Genomic DNA, 25,732 nt, shown 5'->3' with positions numbered 1-25,732 from the left:
CAAAAGGTTCTTTGTGGTGAAAGAAGGTTCTTCAGATTATAAAAAGGTAAGAAAGAGAAAAAAACTTTTTACAAGAATGGTTCTTTGTGGAACCAAAAATGGTTATTCTATGGCATCGCCGTGAAGAACCTTTTAAGCACCTTTATTTTAAGAGTGCATGTTGTTCCAAACCCGTATGACTTCCTGTATGATGGGAAATACAAAATAATACATTTAGTTGAGCTTAAATTAAGCTGGTCTTTCCAAACCAAGGAAGTGGATGGTGACCAGGCACTGTTAAATAGTTCACTCATAAATGAAAAGGATCTGAAAATGTACTCATCCTCAGGCCATCCAGGATGTAGATGAGTTTGTTTCTTCATCAGATTTGTATAAATGTAGCATTCCATCAACTGCTCACTAGTGGGTCCTCTGCAGTGAATGGGTGCCGTCCAAACAGCACAATAATCCACAAGTAATCCACAACAGTCCATCAATTAATGCCTAGCGTAAAGCTGTATGTTTGTAACAAATTCATCAAGACATTTTTTTGTACAAAAATAATCTTGCCTGAATCAGGAGAGAAATATGCACAGATCAAGCACCGTTTAGAAGAAAGAACAGTCCAGTTTTAAACAGCTATGTTGGTTAGGATTGGTATTTTGACCAGAAGCGACAAAATTGCTGACATTTTATCAGCTGTTTGGACTCTCATTCTAACGGCACCCATTCACTGCAGAGGATTTATTGGTGAGCAAGTGATGGAATGCTACATTTCTAGAAATCTGTTCTGATGAAGAAACAAACTTATGTTTTTTTACTTATGTTTTTTTACTTACTTTACTTTAATCCAGTGTTGCTTGCCATTTCTTTGTAATTATTTGTACAATTTACTAGCAATTTCTAAGTGAAACTTGTTTCAAAGTAAATCCTACACCAACTTATTTTCAGTGTTGGGCATTTTGCAAACTTCTCTTGTGTTGTGCTGATGAAGGAAAGTGAAATGAAAGACACGAGGGTGACTAAATGATGACAATTTTCATATTTGTGCAAACTATTCCTTTAATATCACACACTTGAAAACAGCAGAGTGCTCCTACAAGCCATAATTAAAACTGTTATCACAAGTGCTTTTCTCACCACGCAGAATGTTTTAATGCATTTCATTTACATTGTGTTTGAAATATACTTCACAAAAAACAGTGTTCAGTCTTGTTTAGTTCAGTAAGCAATGCGCAGTGCAGCATAAACATCTCTGAAACGGAGGTGGTTTGCAGAAAATATTTGAAACAGAGAGTGCAGAAAAGCTCTTGAGATTTAAAGAGGCATCTCTGAATGAGGTGGTGAGTCACCTCCTGAATGTACTCTTCAAAGTCACGGATCTCAGCTCTCTCTGTTCACTGGAGATGTGCGAGAGGATTCAAGCCAAGCACAACTTCTCAATACCACCAAGATATGTCACAAAAGCACTTAAATCATTAAAGCAATTGCAAGAATTTTCTTTTCATGGCAACTCTTTACTGAAATGACTTGAGGAAAAAATAGAGCAATTATATGCCGTAAGTCGTGAGGTTTATTTATTTATCATGGAATGAATAGGATAATCTAATTAAATCTGCCCAGAGTGTCCAGGTCACATTTTGCAATTTAAGCCATTTTAAGACATGATCATTATTATTTGTCATTATTAATAAAATACAGGTGCATCTCAGAAAATTAGAATGTGGTGAAAAAGTTCATTTTTTTTCTTTTTCTGAAACTTTCATGTCAAAAATAGGGGGTGGTGATGGCGCAGTGGATAAGACACATGCCTTTGGTGTGAGAGACCCGGGTTCGAATCCACTGTGAGACACCAATGTGTCCCTGAGCAAGACACTTAACCCCCTAGTTGCTCCAGAGGCGTGCGACCTCTGACATATGTAGCAATTGTAAGTTGCTTTGGATAAAAACGTCAGCTAAATGAATAAAAAAAATAAAAAAAATCAGTCTCTCAAAATATTAGAATATTTCCTAAGATCAATCAAAAAAAGGATTTGCAAAACAGAAAGTTCAAGTTCTTTAAAGTAAGTTCATTTCTGCACTCAATACTTGGTCAGGGCTCCTTTAGCACAAACTCCAGCATCAGTGAGGAATGGCATGGAAGCGATCAGCCTGTGGCTCTGCTGAGGCACTATTGAGACTTCAGCTCGTCTGGATCGACTGTTTCTCATCTTTCTCTTGAAAATATCCCATAGATTCCATATGTAGAGTAATATCATGGTCAACAAAGCACTTGGAAGTGGTTTTGGCACTGTGGGCAGGTGCTAAAGTCCTGCTGGAAAAGGAAATCAGCATCTCCATAAAGCTTGTCAGCAGATGGAAGCATAAAGTGCTCCAAAATCTCCTGGTAGACGGCTGCATTGACTCTGGACTTGATAAAACACAATGAACCAACACCAGCAGATGTCACGGCACCCCAAATCATCACTGACTTCACACTGGACTTCAAGCAGCTTGGATTCTGTGCCTCTCCAGTCTTCCTCCAGACTCCAGACCTTGATTTCCAAATGAAAAGCAAAATTTAAATTTATCTGAAAAGAGGACTTTGGACCACTGAACAACTGTCTAGTTATTTTTCTCCACAGCCCAGGTAAGATGCTTCTGATGTTATTTCTGTTTCAGAATTGGCATGGTAGGCCTTTTCCTGAAGACGTCTGAGCGTGGTGACTCCAGCTTCAGTCCACTCCTTGTGAAACTCTCCCAAGTGTTTGAATCGGCTTTGTTTTACAGTATTCTCAAGCTTGCGGTCATCCCTGTTACTTGTGCACATTTTCCTATCAAATTTCTTCCTTCCAGGCAACTTTGCATTTAATATGCTTTGATACAGCACTCCTTGAACAGCCACAGCTTTCAGTAATGACCTTCTGTGACTTACCCTCTTTGTGGAGGACATCAGTGTTTGTCTTCTGGATCATTGCCAAGTCAGCTGTCTTCCCCATTACTGTGGTTTCAAAGAACAAGAGATACCCAGAATTTATACTGTATGGATGGTCATTAATTGAAAGTGAAAGTGAAAGTGATGTGACATACGGCCAAGTATGGTGACCCATACTCGGAATTCTTGCTCTGCATTTAACCCATCCATCGTGCACACACACACACAGCAGTGAACACACACACACCGTGAACACACACACACAGCAGTGAACACACACACACAGCAGTGAACACACACACACCGTGAACACACACACACAGCAGTGAACACACACACACCGTGAACATACACCCGGAGCAGTGGGCAGCCATTTATGCTGCAGCGCCCGGGGAGCAGTTGGGGGTTCGGTGCCTTGCTCAAGGGCACCTCAGTCGTGGTATTGAGGGTGGAGAGAGCGCTGGACATTCACTCCCCCCACCTACAATCCCTGCCGGCCTGAGACTCAAACCCGCAACCTTTGGATTACGAGTCCAACTCTCTAACCAGGCCACGACTTCCCCCTCAATTGAAACTCAAATGTTAAAAAAAAAAAATAATTAAAAAAATTAAAACAAAAAAACTTTTGAAGTGTTTTACTTTACATGCAATGAATCTAAAATATATGAAAGCTTCTCTTTTTGATATAAGTTACAAGAAAAAATTTACTTTTTCACCATAATCTAATTTTCTGAGATCCACCTGTACTCATAATTGGAATGGGGATGTTATTTAAATTTATGTATTATTTAAATGGCTAAGTTTTATACATAATTTATATAAAGTACTACTTGTATGTATATATATATATATGCACTTTTAAAATATAAAATACAGGAAAACTACAGGGAGCAGAGAGAAAAATACTGTTTTAAGAAAAGATAAATTAGAATAAATGAGCCTCAGAAGCAAAATGTCCATATCATTCAGGGTGTAATCATGTTTAATTGTCATTCAAATAATGTAAATTTGGGAAAAAAGCTCTTAAAATAGGCAAATTACAATTATTATTTCTTTTTTATTATTATTAATTCAGGGGTGAAATGTAACGTGGACATGTTCTTGACAAATTTCCTGATATTTCATCATTATATTTCAGTTATATTAAGACATCTGGGACGTCAAAAAGATAAAAGGTCATTTTCTTCCTCATGTTTTGTTTTTTGTTCAACTTTTTATTTAAGAAAAAAAGAAATCCCATTTCATTTCCATTATATCTGTGTCAATCTACATTAACCAAATCATCTGCATCTGTTGTGTCAAATTGTTTGCGATAGGCCGGGTTTGTTTGAATAAAACAGTGCTTTATTTTATGAATAATGGACTGTGTCAACACATGAAAATTGATTTGTCCGAGGCACACAGCCTGATGTCTCCATTTCTGGGGCCTGAATATAACATGGGAACTTTCTATTGGCTCTGCGTATATCTTTTCCACTGCTTCATTTTATAGCTTATTGACTCGCACAGTATTCCAGACCGACAGTCGTGTATGTATAACATTTAAAAGTCCTCCCTGTAAGGTTTGGCCTCAATCAAGCTTTTATGCTAATTACACACTATATAAACGTTATAGTTCAGCACACAATAGACCACTTGTCACTTAAACCAATGATGATACGTTACACCAGAAGTAATTATACCTTCGCCTACAAAGATCCTACAAGGACTTTTGGGTAATCAATCCCTGATATTTAACTTTAGAAACACAAGCTTCCATGCGTCTCAAGTAAAGACAAGAACATTTAATGAAGGATTTACTTTGATTTGACTATTTTCAGTCAGCAATTGCTGGTAAATTTCACAATTGCATAGAATTGCAAGTAACATTGGATTAAACATGACATTTTTCGAAAGGGTATTTTCTTGCAAATGCACTCCATTCATCTTTGAAAAAATGCTTTTTACAGTATGTAAAGGTTTTCCAATGGCTTATCATTTTAAAGTGTATACAGCTGACATGTTGAATAGTGTGTTCATTGATTTCTGCCCTTTTCCCATCTTTTGTTCAGCTTTTCTTTATTCAAGAAGCTCAAGGAAAAGGTTACCATATGCTCCTGTTTTATCACTTTCTCTCAGTGTTCAGAGAGAAACGCATAAAGATTACCTCCAAGTCTCCCCATAATCCCCAAGGATACACATTCACTTTCTCTCCAGCCAGAAGCAATCTGATCCAGTCATGCCCTTCTAACTTGACAGAGGGTGTACATCTTAATGGAGTGAATATGTTACGTGTGTTTTATTCCACTAAACTTGAAGCTTAGCACTAGAATAAAGTAGAAAATTATCACAAAGAAACTGATTTCTGTGGGGTGACTATCGTTGCGCATTGTTTTTGTTGTGGGAGATTATCGTTTATGGATCGTGTACACTTACAGGAGCTGTATTGTGTCATTACAGTGTGTTTTATGATTGAAGTGGCGTTCAGAAATTAATCTGCGTGATGAGGGAGCCGTGCTAAGTGCAACAAAACAAACCACCTCCGCTTAAACGCCTCTATTCAAAACACTTTGGACCGTTCCTTGCCATTATTTGTATGGAGACTGTATGCATGCTCTCACATGAATACTGATTTCTTCACAACCCATTGATTTTAGCAACTAAATTGGTTTTCGTACTTGACTAAAGATGCTTGTCTTGCAGTGCAGTATTTGGTAAAGTTCAACACGGGGAAAAATATCTCTCAACCAATCAGCTGATGCTAGCTGACAGCGCAGAGGCATTTGTGCAGCGCTGCTGTGAAAATGTATGAGCAGATACCGTCTCAGGCTAATGAGGTATTATTTTTCAGACAATCTAATAATTCAGAGAGTGAAAGAAGCATTATTGATTTGGGCTTTTTTTCTAGATGTAATGAAGGCAAAGACTGTCTGGAGAATGGCTTTTTAGTGTGTCTGCAAACTTTTCCTGTATGCACATGATGCCTCGCTACCTGTTTAGCATCTTTCTTTTTTTTCTCTTTTCTCGAGTGTTAGAGGCAAATGGCTTTGAAAATACTATTCGGCCAGAAGATTTGCTCCAGAACAAACAAACTGTTGGTTGAACGTCTGATCCATATGGCACACAAAAATGGGAAACACTTTGAGTTATTTTTGTTTTCTTTGTACACAAAAAGTCATCTTGTAGCTTCATAACATTAGGGTTGAACCACTGATATCACATGGACTATTTCAATAATGTCCTTACTACCTTTCTGGGCCTTGAACATTTCAGTTGCATTGCTGTCTATGCAGGGTTAGAAAGCTCTTGGATTTCATCAAAAATATCGTAATTTGTGGTCTGAATATGAACGGGTTTGGAATGAAATGAGGGTGAGTAATAGGTGCCGTTTTGTTAGTTTACGCCACAATTCAGAGAATTGTATCTGTTGGATTAAGAACATGTAAATTTATCTATTTCTCCTGAAATAAGTGAAAGTCACCGGAGCACTGGGAGAAGAATATAGTGAACTTTATAGTTATTTACACTATCTGATATGAATAAAGAATTCATCAGATTATAATTGAATGGATTAGTATGCATCCATAGACGTCAGTATGTATTTTGCAAACTATAAATGTAATGTTTTACTAGTACTTATGTGTATTAAAATGTCTGAAACCTAAAATAAACATTATGTGGTTGAAAACACTGCATAGTTGTGATATATGTCAAGCACTGAGCACGTGCGTCTCTGGCTCAACCATACCGCTCAAGCGGTTAAACCACATTTTCGAAAGAGAACATAATGAAATCGGAGGTGGTGCTGTTACCAAAGATGATGCATCCTCATTATAACTGCTGATCACAAAGCCACCTTTATCTTTTTCTTCTATCCTCAGAAACATCAAAAAGAAGCAGCAAGAAATACTTTTTGAAGCATTTTAATGTAATCATCGGTCTTAGCTATGAACAAAAGACATTCATAAAGAGTCAGAACATGTCCCAATGGGACGACTTCCCTGTAGAGAGGAGATAAAGAATCCTTCTTTTCCCTTCAGAGAGTGTTACTTTGGCGTTCCCTCCTCTTGAATATCAAACTGCCGGTTGGGTTTTGTGGACTCACGCATAAGCTCATAAAGCTGTCCGATCTGCTCTTCTTGAAAGTCTTTGAGTTTCTGTTCCGGTAAATCAGAGCCAAACTCCAACTTCTTGTTTCCCACCGCTTCCATCACCTGCGTCTGTAGAGTGTCTTTGTAGTTCTGCACAGAAAGACAAAAGTATTACTTATGAAAACAACCTGTTGAACTTCAAAGCCTCAATGTTCGTGTGCCTGTTATTGGTTCTTGTATTGATTTTACACTCAGGCACAAGTGAGGTATTCATTTGATAGAGCGCTATTGATTTACTATAACACATGGTGACAGAATTATTTATTTCTCTTTGTTGGAGATTCATTGATTGCAATTCACATGATGAACGCAGGTCACGGGGGTTGATGGGGATGTGTAGGATCAGGGAATCCTCTAAGGTCTAATGGAGGTCAATGCCTACTGCTCTCTCTCAGTCTGTCAAATCACTCCCTCTATATCAGTGATTACCATCTGTATGAAAGGTCCACACAGGTCTACAAGTTTTACAAAAAGTACAAAACTGACATTCTTCATCTTGCTAGTTTAAGAGTTGGAACTTCTTAAAGAACAGCTCTTCCATTGTCGACACATACTGGCTCCTCAAAGTGCATTCTTGGTGAGTTTGGTTACTTTTTCAGAATCAATTCCATTAAAAAAAATTAAAAAAAATAAAAACTATTTTCATGACGCACGGATGCATTGTTCTTCAAGGTCTACATTTTATTGCTACCGTGGACAAAACACTGCATCAAAATTCTCACGGACAACATTTTATACTGAATGTACAGCGCCACAATGAAAAATGAACAAACATACAATATGACCGGTGTAGTCTGATACATTTCTTTACAGAGGTATAAAAAAAGCATACTTGAGTAAAAGTACATATACCTTCCAGCGAAGATCAGCAAAAGGGACTCAATTACAAGTTACAAGTCACCAATTGCAATACAACTTTAGTGAAAGTCTTAGAGTATCTGATTTTTAACATTAATATACTCGTATGCTGAATGTAGGCCCAAAGATGTACCAGTCCTCAACACCTAAAAGAAATGCTAGTGTGAAAAAAACAAGAAACAGCCAGGGGTGCAAACTCGTCAGGAGTGAAAAAGGTGACAAATGAAAAAAATTCCATCCGAAATGTGGTCAGTTGACTGCAGCGTCTAAAAGTTAGGCTTCAGGAATGAGATTGGTTGGATGAGGGAAAGAACATTAAGGTAAGCCAATCAGAGGCAGAGTAGGGCGGGTCCATTCCTTTGCCAACAGGGAAAAGAAAAAAAAGTACGCTACAGATGACATGACACAGATGACTCGCAGATATGACGACGACTACGACCCCACCTCAAATAATTTGTTTCTTACAGATCTACACGTGAACGACCTACTTCAAGGTGAAAACGGCGAATTTCGCCGAAAGGTGACAAGTTTGCACACCTGAACAGCTGATTTGCAAGGAGAGCAATCACGTTTATTTTCTAAAATCAAAATAAGACTGAACACCTCAAAATTGCAATAAATCAAGTTTGACACGACAGCCTCTTTAATGTCTACAAACACTGAGGACTTAGTTAAGTTCAAGTACTCAAAAAGTAAACCAATATCCTTCAAAGTTCTCAACTATGTCTTTATCTCATATATGAAACACTACCTGCTAATGCACTCATATTCGCGTTAAATGGCATTGTTGACAAGTTTGAGTGAGTAAAGGCAAAACGCACAATCTATAGTACCTACAAAGCCCTGTAGATGGCGATATCATTTCTTCGGTAACATAAAATGAAAGTTAGGTGCCTTAAAATATACTCATCACAGATGTACTGGAGTAAAGAATACATATACTTATTCAAAAATGTAGCCAAACATCTTTGACAACTACAAAGCAGCCAAAAAGATATTTAAGTACAGTAACTCATTACATTTACTCAAATACTTTACACCACTGTTCATTTAAATGGGTCGCTCAAATAGACTGTTTGATTCAGTCTTAGTGATTCCTTCACAGCAAGTCACCTTAAAGTCATGTCTGATTTACTATATAATGTGTACTTACAGACAGAAATTCACTATAGAGTTTTGTTGTATTGAAAAGTATTTTGATCATTAAAACAATCACTAAATTGTTAACGAATTGGTTTTGTTAAATTCTTGTGGAATTATCTTCCGTGCTTCACAGCTACAGCTTCAGCGCGGATGAATCTAATGTTTTGAGGTGAATGTGTAGCTGTCAGTCACTGCACCGGTGTGGATATTTACTGTACTTCGCAAGCACAGATTCTAGCCTATGTCTTAGAATATATGACCCAAATCAGAATTTTCACTGTATATTGCCATCTGAACAATTAAGTAACAAGTCTGCCATGTTTGTTCTGCCCAACTGAGGAAAAAAGCATTACAATAAATCGCGCTACCAACGGTGATTAAATCTAAATCTCATATCACATTTAACTGTGCAAAGTATTATCACGTTATACTTTGTTCTCAAATTATTCATGTTAACAACATCAGCATTGCGTGACTATGATTATACTATTAGCGTGTAGATTTCGATTTTTGTACAGTCTAATATCTAATTGTCATACCATCCAAATTTCATATCAAATTTCAATTTTAAATTTTTTTTCAAATTTCATATTAAGAAATTATTTTAATTCAAAAAGCAAATTAATCTTACTTCAAACTGGTTCTATGTAAAATACAAAAACTTGTGTAACCCCACGTTGGCTATCTGTAATCAGAAGCACATTTAAAACTGGAATATAATTAAATTTCATTCACATGCGTTTCATAAACACATAAAACTTTCTGGATTACAATCCGCCATCAAAATGATAAATTTAATTATTCTATCTGCTGTGAGAAAAGGCTATAAATGAGCCGCCACCTGCAAGATCCTCACGTGATCGCCTACTAGCCGGGAAAACGTCTTTATGTTTACAGACGTGACGTAATGACCCAGTGCCATGCTCGAATTTCCTGAGGAAACCTACCCATACCACTCAAATTAGAAAACATTATTATAAGCTATCCATTGTGAATCGGGCTAAGATAAGGTGATAGTTTTGAACACTGGCTGGTTATGTACTTTCTCAAATATTGATTTCGGATCATTTTTAACCTAAAAAAAGTTACGGACTGCAGCTTTAAGTATATAGGACCAATTATTGTAGGTTGGTTATCCTCAAAGTACTAAAATAATCAGTGACTGAAATCACAATCTGAACCAGATTTGTTACATACTATTCATATCCCCAATCCTTGTAAGACTCTAGTACACAGAGTCCCAGACTGCAGCACTAACAATATTTACAGCATACCGCTGATTCTATGAGCTTGGGTTTTCTGACATCTTAATTGAAACTTGTCCGTCACGTCTGTCATGACTGCTTATGATCAAACCAACAAGACATTACAGAGAGACTCATTCAGAAAAACACACTGAAAACAAAACCATTAAGAACTCTCATTCACTCTCCTAACGTCTTGGAATTTGGATGCAATTCAATCTTGGAAGCAAAAAGCCATTTGTCTGAGAAGCTTCCTCCTCTACATAATGTAATTAGATTGAACATTTGCCAAGGAGTAATATTTTTAAGAATGGAGGGGATGTGGGCATGCTGTATGGCAAGCTTTTTGGTGAAGCTCACCTTCTGAATATAAACACCTCACTTCCCATCACAATGACGTAATCAGGCAACCCGTTTCAAGCTTGTCTGGAATAGCCTGACTTTCTCAAGGGCAATTTCCAGATCCATACAGATAAATAGATTAGCTCTATGTCCACCACTCTGTATGTACAAAATAGCTTGGAAACTACTGTTATGCCAGTAGTCATTTAGAAGATGCTTTTATCCAAAGTGACATATAGTGCAATTATTACAGGGACAATCCCACAGGAGCAACCTGAGGTTAATGGAGATGGTTAATGGAGAAGGCACCAATATACGTCAAGCAAAGTCTCCAACAAACCTTGGCCAAAACCAAAGTGTTTTGGAGTTCGTTTTGGTGGTTTACTTTCCAGAAGAAAAAAAAAACCTTTGCACTGACTGTGAAACACCTTTGAACTATCATTGGTCCATGACAATTACATAATGCCGTGGTACTCCATCTTCTTTGTGGGTGAAATATTTCCTGGTTCATTTCTTCACACCTGTTACATCCGTTTTAATGGCAACGAGAAGTCAAAAACAAGTCAGAAATAAGCTCCAATGCTTTGTTATTTTTTTGATGGTGCTTATGCTCATATTCATCTGATTATTATTTTCAGCCACACCTTTCTATTTTATTTCTCACTTCACGCTTTATATCTAAATATCATTGACTCTTCCGCGTAAGTTTAATAAACAGGCGATCTGACCAATCATAATGGCGAATCTGCCATTTTGTCCAACAAACAAACCAGACAGGAGAGTAGATTAACATCAGTGGACTTTAACTTGAAAAATGGCGTGACATTTTTTTGCGTTTCAACAAGATATCATCTGATGTTAATTCATGTTTCTTTCATGCTATAACCAGACAATATGAAAAGATGATTGGTGCATGTGCCGCTTGAACTGTCGCACTACTGCGATCCGTCACAACATATTAAAGAGCCACGGAACTGTATTTATTGTTTGAATTTCTAAAACTAAAACTAAAAGGCATTTGATAGCTGAGACTTCCCATATCAAAAGTATTATCTATAAGTCTTATGTCAGCTCGTTTTCAGTTTCCTCTTTGCTCCGTGATGTATTTTTCACTGTGTGAGAACATGATGTGTAGTGTGAGAGCGGCATGGCTCGTCGGACATAGCAACAGTAACTAAGGACGACGGGTCTTTGAGAAGGGTCAATTGCACTATGGCATGCTGGTGCTCCTGAGGTTCCAGTTTGAGTCCCCCTTCTGTCACCCCAACAATTTCAGACCTCTGATCTAATTACATTGTTATAAAGAAAAGGCAGAGGCTATTTACACTAACTCTACCCACCAACATGTTAGACAATATTACAAAAGACGGATGACAAAGAACAGTTCCAGTGGTGTAAGTGGTAAGAGTTCTAAGTGGAGTTTGAATCTGCCTTTTGCGATCTCATTCCTGTCTCTTTTCATAACACATCACAAAAGGCATTTGTTTTCAATAAAAATGAAGGAAAATAATCAAAAAGTTGAAAATAAAGTATCGAGTAAGGTTAGGGTTAGGTGTAGGGAGGGCTTTATTGTCCCAAAGTCAGCATCCATTTAATAATTTTGATGAAACTTATAATTTACACTCACTATGTTACTATTGCATAATGTTTTATAATGTACTACAATACTGAGGTGCAGATATTTGCCACTATTTGCGATGAGTATAAATAGCATTTTTACATAGTGTATATAGAATCCAGTTATTTGCACTTAGTGTAAATAGCATATCGCTAAGAATATACTGCTATTTTCACTTAGTATAAACAGCATCTATTTTTAGAAGCTGACATTTTTATAGCTTGTTTTCATTTTAAACGCAATTAAAACATTCGTAATTTTGTTGTGTTTGCCATTTTTATTAGTTTGTCAATACAATTTCTATTCATTTTTAGTTTACAGTAGATCAAATTAAACTAAATTGAGAAATGTTGCCTTGGACAATAATTAAAAACAAGTTACATTTTTAAATATTTTATTTTGCTTCAGCAAAAGTTGATTTTATTTTAAGTAACAAAACTGTTTAAAATTATGGTTAAAGTTTAAGTTATGTAAAATAACCATGCCTGCGGGTTGTCATAAGGTTTTTATGGTGTTCTGAATGGTTTTTAGCATGTTGCATCGAAGATTAATATGGCTTTCTGGTCCCTCTAATAGACATCAAAATAAGTCTATGGAATTTATTCAACAAATTTACCGTCCACCAGGTGAAAACGGCAAAGCCATATATAAAAAAAAACAGAACGGACAAATCTTTCACTCCATCACATTCTCTATTTCTCTTCTTTTCTTTTATTCCTCAGGGAAAGCTTGTCTGTTGCAATGCGGTCGATTTATTAGGCGATGATAAGTCCCCTGGGCTCTCTACTGTAACTGGATTAAAGCGAACACTCAGTGCTCCTAATCACATTTGGAAGCTCGCTCTACGTCTGTTCCTGGCTCCGTCGCCCTTCCTTGTTTTTTTCCCCAGCAGTGCTTTGAAAAGCGAGACCCTACAGCGATTCACTCACCTCCTAATGAATGAGCGGCGAGGGGGTTCTTAAACACACACATCAGAGTGGACTCCACCGTTCACAGAGCAGAGACCGAGTGTGAAGTACTTCAAAAACCTAGTGAGCTGCCTACCTAGACAACATCTCAAAGGGGGTTTCTGTCATCCCAGACCTGTATGAGTTTCTTTCTTCTGCAGAACACATAAGCCGATGTTTGGAAAAATGTTGGGAAACAAACAACACTGGAGCCCACTGACATGTCAAACAAACACTTTTATCCACAACAGAAAGTAAAGTTTGAACCAACATGAAGGTGAATAAATGACAAATTTTTGGCTGGAGATTCTATTTAAGGCATTAGCCATTTTCCCGACACAAAAATGCTCTCAACCGGTTGATTCAGGACCCAGGTTTTAAGGGATGACCTAATATGGTGCTAAAATGGTTTATTTCATAAATTGTAAATCGAGTTTCAATGGTTTCATGCTCTCTGCAACCACTAAAACACATTGTGGCCACCACAAACCATGTTTTTGCCTTGCCGCAAGTGAACTCAATTCCAAAGCAGTTCAATCTAATAAAAAAAGTGACCCATTATTTGTGCCATTTTACAATTTTGGAGTATCACATGGTTAGCTTAGTAACGCTCATGTCAAACTCTACTTGAATCCTGTATACCTATGAGTCAGGGGCATTTCCTCAGAGGCAAGGGAGGCAGTGTCTCCTCAAAAAGTTAGATGAGGAAAAATAAAACCAGTACAAATGAGTATAAAAATAAAAATTGGCTAGATTACACAATATTAAAAATCACAAATTTTTCTGAAGAAAAATTGTTCAACAGCAACACCAGCAGGTAAAATTTCAGTGGGAGTTGGCATCTCTCTTGCCTCCCCTGAGTCCGTTGAGTTTTAACTAGTGCTGTCAAACGATTAATTGTGATTAATTGCATCCAAAATAGGTTTTTGTTTACATAATATATGAATGTGTGCTGTGTATATTTATTATGTATATATAAACACACACACAGTATATATTTAGAAAATATTTACATGTCTATATTTATATCAACATAATTTATTATAAATAAATATATTTGATGTATAAACATAACGTATTATTTATTTATATATATATATATATATACACACACACATGACTGTGTGTGTGTTCATATACAGTGGTGTGAAAAAGTGTTGGCCCCCTTCCTGATTTTTTTTTTGCATGTTTTTTTGCATGTTTGTCACACTTTAATGTTTCAGATCAAACCAATTTAAATATTAATCAAAGATAACACAAGTAAACACAACATGCAGTTTTTAAATGAAGGGTTTTTTTTATGAAGGGAAAACAAAATCCAAACCCACATGGCCCTGTGTGAAAAAGTGCTTGCCAGAAAACATTTTGATGATCCCCAAGACTTTTGGGAAAATACTCTTGTGGACTGACGAGACAAAAGTTTAACTTTTTGGTAGAGATCGACCGATATATCGATTTACCGATATTTTCCCCGATATTTAAGCATTTTTCCATAATCGAATATCGGTTTTGTAATATCGGATTCCCCGATAAACACCGCCATCTTGTGGACGTTTTCAGAATTGCGCGCAGGATCGCAATTGCAGCGCATCTGAGGGGAGACGAGACAGCAACGGCGTGCAGGTACTTGATTTGCTGTAGTTAGTAAACTATTTAATATTACAGGCATTAATGCACAAATTAGATGTATTACATAAATTCCTGATATACAGTTTAAATGCAACTTGGCTCTAAGAAATATGATAAATAAGATACTCTGTCAAGCCCTGTCCCTATAAAGATAGGCTATAACTTTGCCTGAAATAACACAGCCATGAATTAGCACATGGTGGAAATAAAAGCGCTGAATTTAATTCTCTCTGTGGTCTATTAGTCTCGTGAAGTCGGAGTCACATAGATAATCCGTCAAGTCCTCTCCCAATAAAGACGTAACTTTGCATGAATTAAATAATACAGCCATGATTGCATGTTGGAAAGAAAAGAATTGAATGTAATTCTCTCTCTGTTGTCTATATGCTCATCATTAGTCTCGTGAAGCCGCTTTCATATTGCAGTTCACTCAGCGGGTTGATGCTCAAGAAATGCTCCAGCTCGGACACCGCATGTAACTTTTAACAAGATTCACTTTTTTGAAGCACCCTAAATTGTATTAACACTTACTATATAACCATTATTTAGTTTATAAACATCTAAATTAATACAACTCTATGGAAATTAATTATTTATTATCTCCGCGATCGATCGCAGTTTGAGTAGCCTATAGTTCTGTGTAAAGGCATAGATAAACCGCGCTGTCAGCAGCATAATTTAGAGCATGTCAGTTGAGAAATGCAATAAAATACAATGCTTGTTATATTCCAATATTCCAGAGAATATTATTCCGTGAATTAACATTATCCAGTGAATTATTCTTCACTCTTTATCCTATTAAACAGCGTATAAACCTACTAAAACTGTAGTTAAAAATGAAGTTGATATGACTCCTTTCCTTTATTTTCTCCATTTGAAAACATTAGACTTTCTATGTTCATTTTGCTTACTGCTAATATTAGTGTTGCTGCTAAAGCTTTTTATAAATAAAATGTTTTTTATTGTTGTAATACGAAGATTAAATTGAACATGACAGGGCTCTAGACTGCGACCAAAATGGTAATTGTTTGCGAGTTAAAATTTGACCTGGTCGCATTTGTAGGAGTGCCAGGTCTGCGCTACTCCAAAGCGTCTGCTTCATACAGCGCGCGCTGCCAGCCGCAGCACATTATAGCAGGAGTCAGATTTCACTGATCACGTGAAGAGAGCTTTCAGCGCGAGCGCTTAGTGGGTAGAGCCTGGTTTATACTCGCCGCGTCAGCACGAGCGTGAAGGTGCGCGTCGCGGACGGAGCGCAACGGATGGATTTGTTTTCAAACTAAAGTAAAAGACCGCTTCTTAAACCAGAGAAGGTGAACGTGGTGGTATTCTTGTAGAAAAAACATGCAAGTCCTGTCAGCTACAGCCAGTTTAGTTTTACTTTTCTTTTTGTTTTCGTTTTGAGAAGCTTGTTATCTTTGCTGTTTACCTCAGGTTATGCTATGGAGGCTTTCCTTAATTAAAAAAATATATATTAATATTTATTTGCTTCCTCAGAGTTTGCTAAACATTCTGTAATATACTAGGTATATAGTACAGCATGTGATGTGTTCTATGCCATGCCTCTTCTTATTCGTTTTTGTTGATAAATGTTATGTAAGAGTTTGTCATTGTCAACGTACTGTTTTATTGTTGTTGCGCTTTTTAATTAAGAATAACAATGAATCCATCTTTTGTTTTAGTCTTAAAAAGTTAAAGGTGTATAGATATAAGCAAAACAGACAATGATCTTTTCTTGTAAAATGTGACACCAAGATCGCAAATTTGAAAGTAAAAAGCGCACGAAAAAAGGAATTCCTGTTCACAAAATTTAAATCACAAATAATACTGATGAAAAAGAACGAGTTGAATGTTGAAAACTTTCGTTACCATATAACTATAAACTATGATAAAAGTTCATCAGCATGCATTGATTAATCAAATGTTGTAGCAAAAACAAAAAACAAATTGCAACCAAATGATGTGCTCGTGTGCAAAAGTGAGATCAGTGGGAAGAATGAGTCTAGAGCCCTGCATGAAAGACTGCTAATTCTCAAAACATTTTTTGTTAAGATGACTGAAAGGAGGTAAAACCAAAGTGAAGTATGGACTTACTTCACGCAGTCATTTATTTACTTTATAACAGTAAATAAATATCGGTTCTGCATATCGGTTATCGGGCACATAGACATGCAAATAATTGGTATCGGTATCGGTTATAAAAAATCAATATCGGTCGATCACTACTTTTTGGAAGGTGTGTGTCCCATTACATCTGGCGTAAAAGTAACACAGCATTTCACAAAAAGAACATCATACCAACAGTAAAATATGGTGGTGGTAGTGTGATGGTCTGGGGCTGTTTTGCTGCTTCAGGACCTGGAAGACTTGCTGTGATAAATGGAACCATGAATTCAGCTGTCTACCAAAAAATCCTGAAGGACAATGTCCGGCCATCTGTTCGTGACCTCAAGCTAAAGCGAACTTGGGTTCTGCAGCAGGACAATGATCCAAAACACACCAGCAAATCCACCTCTGAATGGCTGAAGAAAAACAAAATGAAGACTTTGGAGTGGCCTAGTCAAAGTCCTGACCTGAATCCTATTGAGATGCTGTGGCATGACATTAAAAAGGCGGTTCATGCTCGAAAACCCTCCAATGTGGCTGAATTACAACAATTCTGCCAAGATGAGTGGGCCAAAATTCCTCCACAGCGCTGTAACAGACTCATTGCAAGTTATCGCAAACGCTTGATTGCAGTTGTTGCTGCTAAGGGTGGCCCAACCAGTTATTAGGTTCAGGGGGCAAGCACTTTTTCACACAGGGTCATGTGGGTTTGGATTTTGTTTTCCCTTCATAATAAAAAAACTTCATTAAAAAAAACTGCATGTTGTGTTTACTTGTGTTATCTTTGATTAATATTTAAATTAGTTTTATCTGAAACATTAAAGTGTGACAAACATGCAAAAAAATAAAAAATCAGGAAGGGGGCCAACACTTTTTCACACCACTGTAAATATACATAATAAATGTACACACACAGCACTAGTTTTAACAGACCTCCTATAGCATGTGGTGAATTTGGTGGGGTGTAATTAAAAATGAATGGGGGAAAGTTACATGAGAGGAGGCAATGCCTCCATCGCGATATGACTGGATATGATTGGTTATATTCAGCTGTGATTGGTTCATACGATAAATGACGCCTCTTGTGGTTGTGCATGTTCATAAATGAATGAACAATATAATGGCATTAATGGGAAGACTAATTTAAAAAAGTAAACAACTCACACAGATATAACTTGGCTTTAATGAATAGAATATTGATTATATTGTTAATGTAAAAATATATAAAATATATTTTTTTCCTAATAGAGTAAGTCATGTTTATTTAACCAAGAAAATGTGACTGGGACATGAATTTACATTCGGGGAAAAAAAAACTTTGAGGACTTTGCCTCCTCACCCCCGTACATCACTGCTATGAGTTGAATTCACCCACAAATTAAAAATCTGTCATCATTTACTCGCCCTCATGTCGTTCCAAAACTGTGTAATTTCCTTTCATCTATCCAACCCAAATGGTGAATATCCTGGCCACTCTTTTCAATGAAAGTGAAACTGGAGCTGTCAAAATGAATGAAAGAAGAAACATCTTAAAAGCTTTGCCAAGAAAAAGACCTAAATGTTGTCCTTGGCGTGTTAATGAAATAATTAGTGAAGTCTGATTAATTAATAAATTGTTCTTTTGAGTCAAATCTTTATTTATATTTTACAAAACCACTCTGGATGGATCTGTACTCGAGTTTAACTCAAACAATGATCTAGTCGAATCGAAAATGGATTGAACATTTTTGGGTGAACTATCCCTTTAAGGTCTACTTCGTGTATTCTATTACTTTGTGTTTGAAGTACTTGTTCTGTAACTGCCTGCATGTATATCTGAAATGCTGCAAAAAAACTAGAATTTCCTCCTGACAGTCAGTAGCTCATTTTGGAAGGAAGTCTACATGTCCTTCTGTACAAGAACAGTGTGACTCTCATTACCTGCAAGTGTGTGATTTTTACCCTCTTAAAGCATATCTGTTACTGTCATTGCCAATCCAGGAACATCGCGTCCTCACACTGCACGACTGTGAAAATGCAAAAAGAGTCAGCTTTGTCCACACTCATGTCAGAGCTGCTGACACTGAATCATACTGCAGGTGTAATTCGTTTTGTGAAGTTTGACTTGAAAAAGGATCTCCAATTTCCAGCCGTAGAGTAATAGAAGATCTGCATCGTTGCTCCTTGAATGCACGCTGCTGCATGTTCAAGTGGAGTTCATGCATTGAATTCGATCTCTGGATTAGTCACAGAGATTTTCATACGAGCGTGACGTGACGTCAGCACTCTCATAAACAGCACGATTCTGTCCCCACAGAACTGAAATTAATGAATGAACTCTTATCAAGGTGATGCTGGATTAAAGTGTAATTGATGTACACAGATGGTGTCTGGACACGGTTGTGCTCCCTGAGAGAAAAGGTTTTGTTAGTTATGGGTTATGGATAAATTGCATTAAGTTTTCACGCTGCTGGAGAATTTAGGAAGGTGCTGCCATCGCGTGGAAGGTTCCAGCAAAGGCGTGAGTTTTCCTGACTCATTAAGGAACTAGAGATTTGGTAACATCTCTTGTATAAGCAGTTTATTTTGCAATGCAATGGTTCACTGTTTAAAGTGTATGCACATTCATATCCATCTTCTTTTCACAATGGCTGCTGACAACCTAATCGATATGGAAAATGCTAAATAGGATGAGGATGAAGATTAATAAGACATTATTTACATGTGAGAATTGTGATGTATAGTGGCATGATGTAAATGTACGGATGCATGATACAGTATATCAGTACCATATTGGTTACGGAGTTTATTTATTTGAGTATTGGTTGATATTGGATAAACTGTATATCAGTCAGTTTAGATATTTAATTGTGCTAGCTCATTTACCTAACCCTCATCTAATTAAAGTTCACCCATACAGTTACATATTTAAAAATACTAATAATTTATAAACAGTTAAATGTAATTTTTTTAAACAAATTTCAAAATCTATTTTTTCATGCTGTGTCGATGCCCTAAATTCACTTATAACATTAAAATGACTGATTTGAGTTCTTAGTGTTTTTAAAGCTTATTTACACAAAAAAAGTTAACACTGTCCTTTTATCCATTATCAGCAATAATGTTTTAATTTTGTGCATCCCTACTATTTGTATTGAATATGCACTTCTACTGTACTTCAAAAAAAGTATAGATTAAAAATCAATAAATAAATAAAATATATATAAAAAATGTATTTTAATAATAATAATCATCAATTGTAAAATATATATAAATATAATATAAAAATTGGTTAAAAATTACTTTTTTTTTTTTTTTTTTTAAATGTCAGCATCATAATGTTAATTTTACACAGAGATTGGTAGGTCTGTTTTTGTTGCATTATGTGCCAATGGTGACCATTCAAAAATGGGGAAAGTTTGCATGCCTGTAACTCAAGAAGTATTAAAGATATCTGAATGTCCTTTTAGATATTGGGTCTTAACAAACTTTCCTTTTGGCATCTTTATTTTTAAAGAGGCCCTATGTGGTTCGGTTCCGGTTTTCAGATTCTAGTTGTTAATAAACTTTTCTTTTGGAATCTTAATTTCCGAGGCCTTATATCATTCAGACCCAGAGATATGAGGATCTCAATGAGGCTCCATGTCCAGATTGTTGAATATTACCCATTTTCAGTGGTTGAAAACCAAAGGTTTGTAATCAACTGATACTTCTTTTAGTTAAAGAACAATGTCTTAAGAAATAATGTTTAAATTAGAATTGTATCTTGTTTCCCTCTGTCAAAACATTTACATAAACCGGTCTGAGTGCTAAAAGTGCACTGAAATGGTCAAGTTGAGGCACATTACCTTGCTCTCTGTAGTCTACTCATAAGATTTTAGATTTGAATCAGTTTCATTGATATTTAGAAGAAGGGATTTTGTTCATTTTAACAGCTTCTGCAGCTACCAAGAGTTTAAATAGACATTATTGTTACATGTTTGAAACAAATCCCAGAAGTGTGGTTACTTTCTCCACACATTATATTCATATCAATAAACCAAGATTTACCTCACCTGGATTACTAGAATTGATTTTTTTTCTGGTAATAAAATATGAAGCATAGTCATAGATCAGTTAGTATCTATTGCTAAAGGGCATATTTGGCAGAATCACTGATAGTACCTCAAACATTAAGGTCTCTCACATTTGAAATAATTAACACAATTAACTAGATGGGATCCTGGGTAATCTTATTTTACATTTCATATTGTTCATACTATACCTAGAGTTAGTGACACTGACAGCAGCAGCAGCTTTGTCTTACCTGCCATTCCGCCATGAAGCGTGTCGCCTCTTCAGCTGATGCGGTCTTGTGTCTTCTGAACTCGTCTTTCACATACTGATCACCCAAAGCCCGCAGGTCTATGGGCATGAAGCGGTGCAGCAGCAGGATCCTCTTATACAGAGACCTTACAGCTGATACATGAGCCATAACTTCAGCCTTTATCTGACTGTGAACTCTAGATATGACAGCCCAGAACGAGTGCTAAAAAACTAAAGCCAAAGCTCATGAGAGAGGTGAGCCGATCCGATATGACATGTTATAAAAGGTTTCTACATTACATTTCTCCCCTAACCCTGCTGTCCTTGTGTATGTGCTGACTTCTTCACCGCAGAGCTGTGAGTGTTAGCAGAGCTGCTGCTGTCCTCTGTTGGCTGGATGTATTGCAACTAAGAAACCTCCAAATCTATATGTAGGCCTAGGCCTAATTTCAATCTTATTCATAATTACTTAACCGTTTGCTAAATTAATCTAAGTTAATTAAATAGGACAATATTTGGCTGAGATACAACTACGGTAATTGAAAATCTGGAATCTGAGGGTGCAAAAAAATTAAAAATAAATAAATATTGAGAAAATCGCCTTTAAAGTTGTCCAAATGGAGTTCTTAGCAATGCATATTACTAATCAAAAATTCAGTTATGTTATATTTACTGTAGGAAATGTACAAAATATCTTCATGGAACATGATCTTTACTTGATATCCTAATGATTTTTGGCATAAAAGAAAAATGGATAATTTAGATTTTTTTATATTGTTGGCTATTGCTACAAATATGCCTGTGCTACTTACGACTGGTTTTGTGCTCCAGGGTCACATATGCCCAGAAATATTTAAACACGTTAAGGGTTAGTTCACCCAAAAATTTAAATTCTGTCATTAATTACAAACCCGTAAGACCTTCGTTCATCTTCAGAACACAAATTAAGATATTTTTGATGAAATCTGAGAGCTCTCTGACCCTCCATAGACAGCAAGGATATTACCAAGATCAACGCACAGAAACGTAGCAAGTACATCGGTAAAATAGTGACATCAGAGGTTCAAGCATAATTTTACAAAGCAGCGAGAATAATTTTTGTGCTCAAAGAAAACAATAATAACATGATTCATACAGAAATTCTTCTCCCCGAGTTACCATCTTCTGCTATTTTGAAGAGTACACCAGAACGTAATCAAGGTAAACAACGCTGATTACATTGATTACTGGGGTACTTTGGGGTACTCTCCAAAAATGGAGGAAGACGGTAACTCAGGGAGAAGAACTGTTATTATTGAATGTTATTATTGTTTTCTTTGTGCACAAAAAGTATTCTCGCTGCTTTGTAAAATTATGATTGAACCTCTGATGTCACATGGACTATTTTAACAATGACCTTGCTAAGTTTCTGTGCCTTGATCGTGTTAATTACATTGCTGTCTAATGGAGGGTCAGAGAGCTCTCAGATTCCATCAAAAATATCTTAATTTGTGTTCTGAAGATGAACGAAGGTTTTACGGGTTTGGAACGACATGAGGGTGAATAATTAACTACATTTAAACAATCCTTCACTTTTGGCTTTAACCCAATAATGATTAATTAGTCTTTCCATTTCCTGTTTAACTTCACTTAATTTTAGCAGAGAGCTATTAATTTTCTAGTATGAGTGCTGCCTGTTGCAGTTTGCATTTGGAGAAATATTAATTTTAATCGAAATAGCTTTATGGTCAGTTAATGGAGTTGCCATTATATTAACTTGAATATTATTCTTATCAAAATGATTAGAAACAAGCCAAAAATCTATCCTGGAACATCTAGAGCCATTCTTATTACTCCAAGTATACATAATATCATTTTCTCTCCATATATCAATAAGATCAAACTTGTTCATAAACTGATTTAAATTAGAGTTTAAATTTGAGGGTCGTCCTGGTGGCCATCTATCAATAGATTCATTCAAAACAACATTGAAATTACGTCCTAAAATTAAATAAGCATCAGGAAATGTGTATAGCCAATGAAGAAGTCTCTCTTCTAACAAAAATAATAACTGGTCATTGTCTGGTTTACTATTATATCCATAAATATTAACAACTATAAAAAATTTCACTGAAACTTCTTAAAATTAAACAAATGAAGTGCCCATTTTTATCACATTCTGAATACAAAACTTCACCACCAAAATTATTTTTCAGACAAGAGACCCCAGCTGAGTGTACTGATCCATGAGACAACCAAATATCGTTGCCCCATTGTGAACGCCAAAAATTCACATCAGAGGCAACCGAATGAGATTCTTGGAAGAATACAAAATCAACATGAAACCTTTTAGTAAACAAAAACAAGGCCTTACGCTTGACATTTTCTCTTAAACCCCTGGCATTCAAAGAAATAACAACTAACTCTAAAAGGAAAGAACAAAGAAAAAACGTATAACCTATTTAAACCTATGTAGTTATATGAAACTACGTTTGGCAAAAAGGTAAAAAATGTGACATAGCACCATATAACGACTTTTTAGTGCAAATAAGCCTCTCTTGTTCAAAAAAGAAAAACATATATTGTTGGTAACGCCAATAAAGTTTCTGCTCCATCCATTAAAACAACGTAACGTTAAGTCCGAAAAAAATCATGTTATTTAAACATATGACTTATAACTCCAACCAATTAAAGGTCAGTTCAGAACGAATCAAACAGCAGAGTCCGATTTTATCTCAGCTGGTGAGAGTAATTTCACCTTCCCCTTGTACAAAGGCTCTGGCTTCGACAAAATAAACCGTCTTTCCAGCCGCTCGAGCCTTTTGAACTTCTGGCCATAACTTCATTCTTCTTTCGTGGTCTTCTTTTGAGAAGTCCTGCCTAAACTGCAGACCTTTGTCGCGCAGAAAAGAAGAATTTCTGGCTGCCTTCCCAATGGCATCTCTGAAGGTGCGCGTAGAAAACTGGATTATGGTAGCTCTAGGCCTACCACCACCGCTGCCCTGTTGTGGTTTTCCGAGACGATGAACAACATCGACAACTTCTGGAAGTTTTTCCTTTTCGCTGGGAAGCACAGCCTAACAAATCCTGACGACTTCAAGACGGATGTTTTCATCAGCCACCTCCGGAATATCTATGAGCTTCAGGTTGCGCCGTCTCATGTAGGTTTCTAGATCATCCATTCTTCTTTGCATCTGACTAATCGGTTGTTCAACCTGATCCACGCTTCGCTCTAGGGACATCACCTTTGCTGCCACGGACTGCAACTCAGACGTCACAGCATCCACTTTTTCTTTTGCTCTATTGTGTCCGAGCGGCAGTTGATCAGCTGCGTTATGTTATCTGAGACGAGACATCAACATTAAAATTTGCAATGTCACTGGCCTTTTTCTTAGCAGCTGGTGATTTGCTTGGAGTAACGTTAACAGGGAGAGCTGGAATCTCCTCTTCGGCCAGGCTAAATGAATCCTCCTCGCTCATAGAGGCAACATAGTCATGCCCACAACTAAGGCTAACGAGTGAGCATGCACTAGCGCTAGCATTCGTAGCTTCTGAGTGAGCCGAAAGTCTTCTCTTACGAACCATGGTGAGGCAGAAAGCAGTCGTCAATAATCCAACAAATCGTATTAACCAAATGTAAAACCGAAATAACTACATACAGATTATTTAGCAACAGCTATAAAGAAAGTTGGTGCAAGCAATCAAAACTGCGTCCGCTCAAGCTGCCATCTTGGTCCCGCCGGACATGTGCATTGTAATTCTGCATAATTGTTGTCACATGACGTCATCATATCAACAAAAGACACCCAAGTATGATCTCGGAAATAACATATTATATCTCTTGTAAACAAAAAAAGTACACTTTAGCATACTTTTACTTCTTATTTATTTATTTAGTAATTTAGCAGATGCTTTTATCCAAAGCGACTTAAAAATGAGGACATAAGAAACAATCAAAACCAACAAAAGAGCAACAATGTGCAAGTGCTATTACAATAAACTTATAGAAATAATAGGCTTAAAAATAAAAATAAAAAAGTAGTAATGTAATTTCATAAATCTATTGTTTTTGAAATATGGTTAAAGTGCACTGCTGAGTGTACTCACAAGCATTTACGATAAATTCAAATATACTGTAATATTTTTTGTATTGATGCTTGCATGTGATGTATTTAAATTTTTTGTAATTAAACATTTAAAACAATGAAGTTGCAATTTATTATATATTAACATTACATATAATATCAAATTACACTGTAGCTACAGATGAAAATATAATCAAGTACTTTACATGTGCTTTATTTTTGTTAATCAACACATCAAAATAAATGTACTTCTTTAAAGCACAACAAACGATTATTAGAACAATTATTTAAAATGTACTTTAAAGTAAAACTTTTACTTTGGCGTTATTGCATGTTTTAAAGTTGTACATAAGTGTTAAGAAACTTTTATTTAATTAATATTACTGCATATTATCTGCAAGTACAATTTTTTTAACATTTGACACATCAAGTGCATATTCCTTCTGGAGTTCAGCCAGAAGGTCAGAGTGTTGT

General features: G+C 36.3%; 1 protein-coding gene across 1 annotated transcript; it reads right to left on the bottom strand.

The window, feature by feature from the left end:
- Positions 1 to 6,787: 6,787 nt before the first annotated feature.
- Positions 6,788 to 21,553, bottom strand: LOC306847128 (succinate dehydrogenase assembly factor 3, mitochondrial). The gene is made up of 2 exons (XM_079380919.1): positions 21,196 to 21,553; positions 6,788 to 7,113 (listed from the first exon to the last, which is right to left on the bottom strand). Exons 1-2 carry the CDS (start codon positions 21,361 to 21,363, stop codon positions 6,919 to 6,921), a joined length of 363 nt encoding a protein of 120 aa, XP_079237045.1. The 5' UTR covers positions 21,364 to 21,553; the 3' UTR covers positions 6,788 to 6,918.
- Positions 21,554 to 25,732: the final 4,179 nt, after the last annotated feature.

The sequence above is a fragment of the Barbus barbus genome (genome assembly GCF_936440315.1).
Source record: "Barbus barbus genome assembly, chromosome: 27".
Classification (NCBI taxonomy): Eukaryota; Metazoa; Chordata; class Actinopteri; order Cypriniformes; family Cyprinidae; genus Barbus; species Barbus barbus.
Note: the sequence above shows the minus strand (reverse complement) of the source record. Positions and strands in the feature narration are given on the sequence as shown.